The sequence below is a fragment of the Carassius carassius genome, chromosome 46 (assembly GCF_963082965.1).
Source record: "Carassius carassius chromosome 46, fCarCar2.1, whole genome shotgun sequence".
Lineage (NCBI taxonomy): Eukaryota > Metazoa > Chordata > Actinopteri > Cypriniformes > Cyprinidae > Carassius > Carassius carassius.
The window spans coordinates 22144204-22155711 of record NC_081800.1 but is presented as its reverse complement, the minus strand read 5'-3'; the positions used below and the strand labels follow the sequence as shown (position 1 = coordinate 22155711).

General features: G+C 35.6%; 1 protein-coding gene across 1 annotated transcript; it reads right to left on the bottom strand.

Moving 5' to 3' along the window:
* Positions 1-2344: 2344 nt before the first annotated feature.
* LOC132129260 (phosphatidylinositol 5-phosphate 4-kinase type-2 gamma) lies at positions 2345-11140 on the bottom strand. Its single transcript, XM_059540775.1, has 10 exons — positions 10780-11140; positions 8072-8169; positions 7763-7859; positions 7363-7509; positions 5941-6087; positions 3471-3509; positions 3271-3384; positions 2925-3189; positions 2698-2801; positions 2345-2592 (listed from the first exon to the last, which is right to left on the bottom strand). Exons 1-10 carry the CDS (start codon positions 10939-10941, stop codon positions 2512-2514), a joined length of 1254 nt encoding a protein of 417 aa, XP_059396758.1. The 5' UTR covers positions 10942-11140; the 3' UTR covers positions 2345-2511.
* Between the last annotated feature and the right edge of the window lie 368 nt (positions 11141-11508).

Below are 11508 nucleotides of genomic sequence, written 5' to 3'. Positions count from 1 at the left end.
ATTATTCTTTAATTTTCACAAATTTAGAAAAGTAATCAAAAAGTAATTAGTTACTTTAATAAAGTAATTGAAAAAGTTACACTACTATTACATTTTAAACAGGGTAACTTGTAATCTGTAACCTATTACATTTCCAAAGTTTTAGCAAATGTACTAGGTGCACATAAAGTGCACATACACTACATTTTTGTAGTATCTGCTAAATAAATCAGGAGTTGTTGAAATAAATCAGACTATTGGTTCAAAATGAGGCCTATTTTGTACTTTTCACTGATTGGCTTTTACAGTTTTTATTGCTCTGGAAGATGCTAACCTACTTAACCGAGGGTTAAAAGTGACCTTAACCCAGCACAGTATGAAAAGTCTTGAAGAGAATGTGACGCCCTGAACTCTGTGTTCCAGCTACTCATACAACTACAAGAATTCGTCAGCAGTTTGCTGGACGATTAGCTTTTTTCCCCTGCACGCTCCCCATTGTTAAGAGTACATCTTTTTGCTAGTGAAACAGGAAAGAGTTCGTCAGCAAAATCACAGCTCCTGGAAAGGGTTAGGTGGATCCTGTCCTTGACCTCATGGAGGCCCCTCTAAATGATAGAATAGTATATGTATATAAATGTTGACTCAACTTGTTTCAACCAATATATAATAATTTTTTTTTTATTGTACTTAGGAATGCACATTATTGGTAATTACAGTCGTTACATGCATTATGTGAACACAATGTCTTAATGTAACATCTTCAGGTTTTAAAACAGCTCTAAAAAAATACCATTTCAAGTACAGTGATTATGGACATAGTGTATTTGTGCCAATTGTAATTGTACAAACCTAAAATGAACAGATAACAGAAACTATGTTTTGGGAAATCTCTGAAAAACATATTTGGTCCAAACACTGATTTGCAAAATAAAAATGCAACAATAAGGCATTTCATACTAAATCAGCTCAGTGTAGGTAGAATATTTCTACTACATAGTACAAAACTCCTCTTGTCTGCATTAAGGCTAACTGCATAAAATAGCTCAAATAAGAGATAAGGGTGTGCTCCATCTATCAATATAAACAGTCAGCATTCAGTTCATAATATTACTTTAATGTAGACCCTTATTGTACACTTAGTGTCACTGGCTGGTCGGTTTGTGTGTCATCCTCCTCACAACATTCTAGTGCGGTGTAATAATTCAAGTGAAGCTAGCATGCACTCAAAGCATCGAACATGAGTTCCTGCTTTTCTCTACAATCAGATCTGCAAGCGGTTAAGGCGAAGGTTTCCCTCTCTGCCAAGCCAAAGTCCATAGAAAGAGAGAGAACACACCAAGAGCACATTATGTCACTGCTACAGGTTTGGAGTTATTCTCCTTAACAGATTAGGCAATGTTCCCATGTTTGTAGGTTGTGCCACGAGCTGATTCATGTGAATCTATTTTAGTGTCATTCATGTGTGAATACATACTTAATGAATGTACTGTAGCTGTAGTGTTTAAGAGAATGTCTAGTTCCTGTCAACATGTTGTACTTAACAGGTTATGAAAATATATGAAAATATGAAGCACATCTAAGAGAGGCTAAAAAAATAAATCAACCTATGGGACGGCAGTAGACAGAGACTGCAAAAACATGTTGAGGGAATCTGACAAAACCTGTGACGCACATGAAGAACAGTGCATGTCACCCTAGAATAAGAAATAAACTAAAACATTATATTTTGCTTAAAAAATTAAATCTATTAAGATTTTTTTTTTTCAGACTTTATTTTTATAATAAAACACATTTCCCCTCCAAATTCTCAAAGAATGCAAAACGTGTGTATATATACACATACATGAATACACACACACAATCTAATAGTAAATACATACAAAATATAGAAGAAAAAAATTACAATGAGAAGTACTTCCAATTGTTGTATAAATAATATTATCCTAATAATATAACCTAACAATATTAATAAAAATTACTGTATAGATGAATACTATTGTCTGTGTGTGTGTGTGTGTGTGTGTGTGTGTGTGTGTGTGTGTGTGTGTGTGTGTATATATATATATATATATATATATATATACATACACACAAGAAACGCTTAAATTTGTTTTGTACTCAATAACAGTACTTTTTAAATAAAATTAATACATCTATCTATCTATCTCTGTCTCTCTCTGTCTCTCTCTATATATATATATATATATATACACACATATATAATTCATAATACATTTGATCTGTGTGCATATGCACACACACACAGACATATACATATATTAGGAAAAAAAAAAGATTTTCATTAAAACAATTAGTGTATTACTGCAATGAGAATCACAAAAAAATACATCTGGACATATTACAGTAACAGGGGCAAATGTGTTTATTGTCATAAAAATAATGTCACAGTGAAAAATAACTTAACTTAAAATTAGACCTAATTTCTTTACGCAAAATATAATTTCTTTTTTTTCCTTTTGATTTTGGGGTGAAATGTGACCTTGAAGTGTTGCTAAAGACACCCAGAAGTAGTTATGCAAAAATATTGGAGATGAATTCACGGAATCGTTTGGCATACTGCTCTGGATGAACCGTAGATATTTCAGCACCAGCCTGAAAGGGAGAAACAGGATGAGTCATGTTATTATAACCTCCTCCAACTCAGAATTAAGCAAATTATACTGGACGAGTGTGCAATAAAACTGTTTTTCCACTCACGCCATGTTTAACAGTCTTTGCAGCGTGTGCAGCTTTCTTCTTAGTGTCGTACTGCGTCAACACGTCAATGAGGCCCATGAAATACACCTCCCTCTGCGGCGCTCCTGGAATCCAACACAAACACACACATGACCTCCTTTCCCGCTTCCCTCTTCCATACATGCTGAACACATGTGGTTCCCCTCCCTATCCTCAACTTCCTCTCCGTGTTATCCGCCAGAGCTTACCTGGGGCGCTTTTGACAGCGTATACATCAACATAAGGGTCAAATTCTCCAGGTCCCAGGGGTTTGAAGGAGTTCATGTAACCGGCAATGCCCTCCGGTGACGTGCTGTACGAGCCCACCTGCACGGCCGGCGCAAGGCCGTTTTCAGGATCAGTATCATCTTCACAGCTCGGCTCCTCGGCCTCCTCGTCCTCCCGCTCGCCACGTGCCATGTCATGGATGCCTAACAACAGGCTGTAGTCCATTATCTTCAGCTTCACCAGGAACTATCATCACGGCAACATGAAGAGCAGGGATGTTAGGACCTTTACAATTCATCATACACATTTTTGTTTTAAAGTCTTTACCTCTACATCTCGGTTTAGTTTCTCCATAATCTTCTCTTTCTCCTCTTCGGTCACGTACACCTTCTGCATGTTATTTCTGAAATCCATGTCTTTAAAAGTGGGCAGCTCTTTTACCTGCATTAGAAGAAGTAAGAATGTCAGAACTGTGTCTGATGTTGCATCAGGTAACTTTAAAAAGTGATCTGGACTGATGGACCTACCTTCTCTTTGTCACTGGCCTCACGATCTATCAGGGAACCCTGAATAAAAACACAACGTTAGACTCTTTATGAGTCTTGAGTGTGTCTTTCATTAAATGTATCAGCTTCAGATGCTCTAACAGACCATTTGTTGTGGATTTGTCTGTTGTACATTGTGAGTGTAATCACACCCTCTTGTGGCATAAAATCAAAATAGCAATAAAACAAGTCATTAAGACTAGTTTATACCAAAAGAGACACTCTGGCCATTCACATAATAACTAATAGATATAGTAACAACATCACAAACATTAAGATTATTAATTTATTATGATACACACTGCAGTTAAAAAAATTGTTGGTCAGTTCTTTTTTTCTTCAGTAAAGATAATTAAGATTTATTTATTATTTTAAAAAACAGGTTTTTTTAAACTTTATATTCATCAAAAAATCCTGAAAAAAAATTATACACACAAATATATCATAATTTTCACAAATATATTAAACAGTACTACTGTTTTCAACATAATAATAAATGTTTCAGCACCAAATCAGCATATTAGGATCATTAAGATTATGATTTCTGAAGGATCATGTGACACTAAACACTGGTGGAATAAAACATCACAGGAATAAATGTCTTAATTTTTTGTTCATGGTATTTCGAAATATTACTGTTCTTATTGTATTTTCCAGAAAATAAAAGCAGTCTTGGTGAGCAGAAGAGACTTTCCAAAACATTTTTTTTTTAAATGGTACCAACCGCAAACCTTTGGCATGCGTAGTATAAATGGTAGCGTAAATATAATATTAAACAAATATATAAACATTAGTGATTAATTTTACCACCAGCCATTGATTTCATGTTGTTCGAAAACGTTAAATATATGAACCAAAACATTTTGACTGAGTTGGATCAGTTCCCTGAAAACTTAACTTAAAGTGATTCACAGAAATAAATCAAACTTGATAAAATAAAATGAATTGCAACACAGCAAGAATATTATCAAAATATTAATAATTGTATTGAATTAATTACTGAAAGACAGTTTGAATTGATTCATGTAAATTAATCAGTCAATAACTATATCCTAACATGCTACTGAAGTGTAAATGTAAAAATATATATTTATAATAATAAATTATACTAGTGTTAGGGCTGAAAATACTCAAACTGAAAAACTTATATTGCTTTTCTATAGTATTAAGCCTCAAATACATTGATTTGGTTTACAATGGTCACCCTGTCCCGTATAGGGGACGCCTACATTTACTTCACTATATTACAATTAAATCTAATCTTGACAAACTATATATCGTTGGAAAGGTCTAAGACTCCCAAATATATATTTTACCAATGTTTTTTGTTAAATATTATGTAGGAAAAGTAATAGATTAATTTATGAAGAGTGCACCCTCAAAAATCTACATTACAAGAGGAGTTTTTACGTTTGTTTAAAAAAAAAAGACTTCTTCGTTGCCTTTTCCTCTATCACATTTTAGAAATCAACAGAAAACGTAAAATCTCAAAATGCATCCTTTAAAACCCATTTTAAAATCTGACATTGCATTACCGTGTTAATGGTACATCAATATCATGTTACAAAATGTTTTCATTCAAGAATTATAAAAATTAAAGTTTGAATCGTGCACTATAAAGTCCATGTTCAAAAATGTGAGTGACAGTTAGGGGTTAAAAAAAACAAAACAATCCATGGTATTGTAATGATATAAATTTTAATGATTTTTCCATACATTTCTGCCATAGGGACATAAACAACGTCACCATTGATAAGATACTACTAAATATTGTAGAAACTTAATTTTCTGTAAAGTTGCTCTGCAATGATTTGTATCGTAAAAAGCACTGTACAAATAAGACTTTAATTAAACTGAATATACTAAAACTAAAATTAAAGCAATGGAAAAACCCTTAAGATAACATGTAAAAAGGAAAAAACATCTTAAGCAAGCAGAATAACAGAAGTGGATTTTGAACAATTAATTGCCGCTTTGAACGATCACGTAATTGTTGCATCCGTAATTGTAATCGCGATTTGGAATTCGATTAATTGTGCAGCTCAAACTAGTATAATCTTATTCTTAATTAATTAATAATAATAAATTACAATTTTTCTTATTTTGTCATAAATATGATATTTCCAATTCTACAAGATGGAAAAACCTTTGTTCTCACTGAATTTCATCCATAAGATGAATTTACAACTCTGACTGTGAAGCCTAGCAATCGGTTCCTCGACCACAGCTACATCTGAGGTACTACTCATGAAATTTTCATCAATCATGTCCACCTAAATCTCTTCCACCAGGTCTAAGGGCATGTGCTGCATGATTTAGATGCTGTTTGCTCAATGCTCATGAAGTTAATGAGGTGTGCAATGACAAATATCAGTCACGCTATGAAAAGTTCAGGCACACAGCATCAGAGTCAAAACATCATCTCATCTCAGCCGCCGGCAACAGTTCCTACCTTTAGGTCGTATTTCCTGTGGACAACGATTCTGTGGCTGAACATGTTCCTCATGACGATCAGGTACGTGTCCTCGCTCTCCACCGTAACCCGGTACATGCCCAGAAACTGAGGGAGGAGTGTACTGCCATGACACTTCACTATATGCTGCAAGACAACACAAAACATACCGAATTATATTTTGGCAGTTTTACCCCTTAAAGCTTCACAGTCAAAATGTTCATTCAATGGAACGCACACAGTTCATAACCAATGAACCAACTTTGAGCGGCATATGGTATCCGGCACCATAACAAGCCCACAGGCTTAATAAATGACCGTGTTTTCCCTCTCTGCATCACTGCACACCTAAACTCACTTATTATCAGCAGTGCTGAACTAAAATTGCAATATGAAGGAAAATGCATAATTATAGCACTTAAAAGTGGAGTTTAACATTTAGGAAGAGATTTATCATTGTAGACTCTGGTACACATGTTAGTGCACCCTCAGGACATGTTGTGAATATACTCTAAAGGCAGTGCAAATGCAGAAGCACAGCCTTGATTAAAATCTGCTCACTCGGCTACAATGGAAACTGAGAAAGCCACTCACACAAACTTATCTCATGGCCATCACAGCACTGTAAACAAGACAAGAGGCGCTCAAACGCTATGCTAACCCAACACTTACACAAGCTAAAAAACAAGAGTTTTAAAAAGATATACATGTATCTAAAATAACTACAAATACTTTATACTGCTCAAAAGTTTGGAGTCGGTGAGGGTTAGGTTAGTGTCTCACCTGTGAATAGAACACCCAAAACTTTATCATGATGCTGTAAAAAGGGGAACACAATCTAAGACTACCGCTGTATCAACCATAAACAACTTCCCATTCCCACAAGCGCCCAGAACAAAAGCTCACTGTCAATTATAAAAAGAGCAATTTACCTATTTCAAGGAAGTGTGGTGGAACATGAAAATGACTCTAGTGGCTGAACAAGTTTTGTGTGACAGTGTAAAGAGGAAATGAACAACAGACCCGCGGATCCCAACTGGGTAATTAGACACAAAAATAGCTGGAGTCTGAATAATTTTGTCTGATTTTTCTCCAACGCAGACAAAATTGTGTAACACGTAAACTAAAAAATACATTTCAGTTGAAGTGCTAAGCAGAAATGCTTCAATTGAAACACAAATGCATGTGACATAATGTGCCTGTAACAAGCTTTTGAAGCTACAGTTTAACAATTTGGTTGTCATGCTAGTTTCAGATCTGTCACCACTTCTAGAATCATACATGTATGTAAATACCAATATGCTTAAGACACTTTCATGAAGGACACAGCAGTGGAGCAGATATTAATGATCTGTTAGATTAGATATAACTTTTGATATAGCTTGATTTAGTGCATGTCCTGACCAGTGTGTTGTGAGATACCTGGTGATACTCGGAGAGAATGTTATGCATATCAGCTACTTCTTCGCTGGAGATGTGCTTTACTATCAGCGTGCGGTCATAGGACGTGAAGAGAAGACCTTCCCCCTGTCCATCACCTCTCATGGGAGCACTGCGAGCCAGGGATACCTGATGGAAAACATCCATGCACGCAAGCACAAAAATTCAGATCAAATTTAGCAGTGATATTATAGTATATGCAAAACAAAAGGAAAAAAAAAAAACTTTTGACAAGTGACAACAACTGCTCATACTGTATGTTCTTGAGAACTTTGAACGTTTAATGTCCAAATACAAGCCGATTCCTCAATGAATGCAATGCACAAAAAGTTTAGTTGTTTTTTGTTGTTGTTTTTTTTAATAAAGGAAAAAAAAAGGTCACCTGATAGTCAAGATCTTCAATTCCGAATCGCTCCCTGAGATTCCTGAAGACTTGTGGACAGTACTCCTTAAATTTAAAATGGCTCGGAAGATTCTCCCTGCAAGATACAGAAGAATAATTTCATATTAAAAGTTTTTTTTTTTTTGCCCTGCAGAAAAAGCTGCCAATTACACTGTTTCACCATCATCACAAGAATTTATTTAAATGAATGGAAACATTCCTGCTTTGAAGAACAAGTTCACGTGCAGCTGTAGACACAGCGAACACACAGTGCAATGAAAATCTGTGTAAAATAATTTTGATACATACTTGTTGAAGAGATGGTTGTTCACTTTAATCTTGGTGTTGGCCTTGAAGTCGTCAGGAAGCAGCATGACAGGCACTGGAACTTGATTCAAATCATTTATCTGGAAAACAATTTGGGAGAAACAACTGAAATGAACTTCGCACTTGCAGAATTTCAATATCCTAACACTGAATGACTCTATGCTTGAACACACCCTTTTCTAACATGTCATCGACAAGATTTACAAGCAATCATTTGAAGTGCAAGAGACAGTGCCGTTAAACTTAGTTATACTGGAGTTAAATACACACAAGAGAAAGAAGTCCTTTTCCCTCCTTGAGCAACTTCTATACATATTCTTTAACCCTAACACTAGACAATATATCAAATAAATTGACCAATTTTTCTTCTAATTTCTTATGTTCACTTAAAGGAACACTCCACTATTTTTTAAAATAGGCCAATTTTTCAACTCCCCTAGAGTTAAACATTTGAGCTTAACTACATCGTGTACTAAGACGATTTTCTAGGCCGATATGGCTAGAAACTATAACTCTCATTCCACCGTAATAATCAAGAAACTAGAGATCCGGGGAGATGCTAGAGATCCTTGATTATTACACCGGCATGAGAGTATAGTTCCTAGCCATATCAGCATAGAAAATCATGAAGTTTCATTTTCCGTCAGTCTTGGTACATGATGGAACTACAGAAGACTCAAGCTTTATATAAAATATAAAAAAAATATAGAAAAATATAGAAACTCTTTGGTCTTTTTTGAGCAAGACGCTAACGGTCTAATCAGATTCAATTATCTATGCTAAGCTAAGCTAAAAGTGCTTCCGCCAGACCCAGAGATCGGCTGAATGGATTCAAAAATGGTAAAACTCAACTGTTTTACTCTAGGGGAGTTGGAAAATTAGCCTATTTTCAAAAAAGTGGAGTGTTCCTTTAAGGCACAATCAACTATGTTTTCTTGAATACCATCAAGCATGCCTAAACTTTATTCATCGCTCTTTTATCATTGTGTCAAAAACTAAGCAGTCCTGCGAAATTGTCATACCGCCTAGTCCTACTCAAGAGGATGGCTGAAGCTCACTGTCAACAGTAAAGATTAACTCCTGAAAATGCTGGTATTAAGCTGTTAAGATATTTAGCTGTTAATTCTATGTAGAATTCAGAAACCCTTGTTATAGTGACACTGGTGGCCATTAAGAGAGCTGCGGCCAGCAACTTATTGCTTATGCCCTTGCACACACCCCATTATAATGCGAGCGAGTGATGGCCAATGTATTTCACCAACATCACGTCGACAGGTGAGGTTCATTAAAATTCCCTTTCCCTTGATTTTCCCAGCCAAACTGCCCCGAGTACTTCACATAAAAAGCTAAGTTGTACAGCAGCACAGCTTTTCCTTCTGTCCTGTAATAACATTCATAGAGCAATATCTGATAGAATATATTTTAGCACATACTTGGCCAGTTTGCACTGAGCACAAAAACAGCTTCTTTCATTGTTTTGTTTTCCATGAACGAATTGATTCACCTGAATCTAGTCAAAAACCGGTGATAGGCTATTGTTAGATTTACTATTAGCACAGGTTAAGCATTTCAAATACAAAACTGTCTCTCAAAGTATTTAATTACAAATTACTTTTGTACAACAAAATACAAATTACTTGAATGTATAAATACACATTTTAAATCCATTTCATTAAAAAACTGACCCATCTCTGGCAAAAACAAAATTCTTCAAAAAACATAAAATCCCTCTAAAAAGCAATCTATTCCTCTAAGATCCCTGGGAATTTCAGTCATAATTAAAAACACTATGATTTTAGACTCACTGCATACCCAAATTAATCGTGCATTTTTACTAAATAGTTTTTTGCATGGAACATTTAAATGCAGAAAAACATTATATAGACAAGACAAATATAAGATATTAAATTCATATTTCGACAAAAATTACTTTCTCAACACCAGTTAGTCATATGAAATCTGACTCATTTGCCAAACGGCTCTTTCGAACAGTGACAAAGAACCTTTCAAATAAACGATTCAATGATTCATTTAACTTACGACGTTAAGTACATACTACATAATCATTTGGTCCGTCATTCCGGGGTTGAATATCATCTAAAACGTCCAGTCAGAGTTTTATATATATATATATATATATATATATATATATATATATATATATATATATATATATATATATAGGTACATATGTTTAAAATGTTTTATATTCGTACAGTATTTCATGAGTGATAGTAATTTCATGTGCCCCAGTTAAATTTGTTGCATACGCAATTCAAATAATAAAAACAACTTCATTTAGAAGCTAAATGTGATTTGCAAGTAAATTAAACAATACTAAAAGTAAAATAATGCCCAGATAATGTCTGATTCGACACAAATCGTCGAGACTACCGTTGTAAACCAATTCTATTTCAAAGATCCGACTCAAAAGAACGATTCGTTCGCAAATCGAACGTCGCAAACAACAGCAAATCCGCCTCGTGCAATGAAACAATGTGTCCAGTTTGCGCGTGACCCCACGTGCCAAAATCCATATTAACAACAGTACACACAAATTATGTATTTAAATAATAGATAATGCACTTAAAGATCGCCATTCCCCAACATACGTACTTGCAGCTAACTGTTAGCTCAAAAAATGGCAGTTGTGTGATGTAGGAAGTTAAGTAAATAATATTCCACCTTACCGAATGATTAACGCCCCACATGAACACGCTGAGCATTGGGTCGCTCGCTCGGAACACTTTCACCTTCTGGTGCACGAAATGTTTCTTTTTGGTCTTGGTTTTGGGGGCGAGCATGACCATCGGGCTGGAGGCGCTGCCGGTGTTACCGTGGGACGCCATCATCACGGTCACTCCCCGTAACACAGCGTTCTGTTTTCTTCTCGGATCCGCCTCCCTCTGTTCCTGCTCCGGTTCCTGTAACTGACAATCAAAGGTCGAAATCAACCAAGCGCTAAGCTGCGGAGGCCAGTTTTCCGCTGTGTTTGCAGGCCCAGATGGACCTATTCTTCATGGAAGTGAACAACTCTAGGTTGCTGAAGTGTGGCAGTGATCCAGATGCTCCTCCCACAAGTTCAGAGGAACGGATCTTGATACATTGTGACAGCAGGAATGTGTGTCATACTCTCACCTGAGTCAACGTCACGTAGTTTGCGGACGTAACTGTTACAGGTGAGATGAGACAGTGGAACAATATCAATACTAACCTAACTATTAAACTGATTCGTTCCAGTGGTTAACATGATTGACATGTCCGAACGAATCGTTGTTTTGTGGTGGATCTTTTCAATGATTCGGTTGAACCAGTAAAAAAAAAAAAAAAACTTAACGAATCGGATTGAATCGGTTTGAGCGGTTCTCGAATCAGTTTTTCGGACTGAAACATGCCCAATTTCGTAATGAGCAGAACCT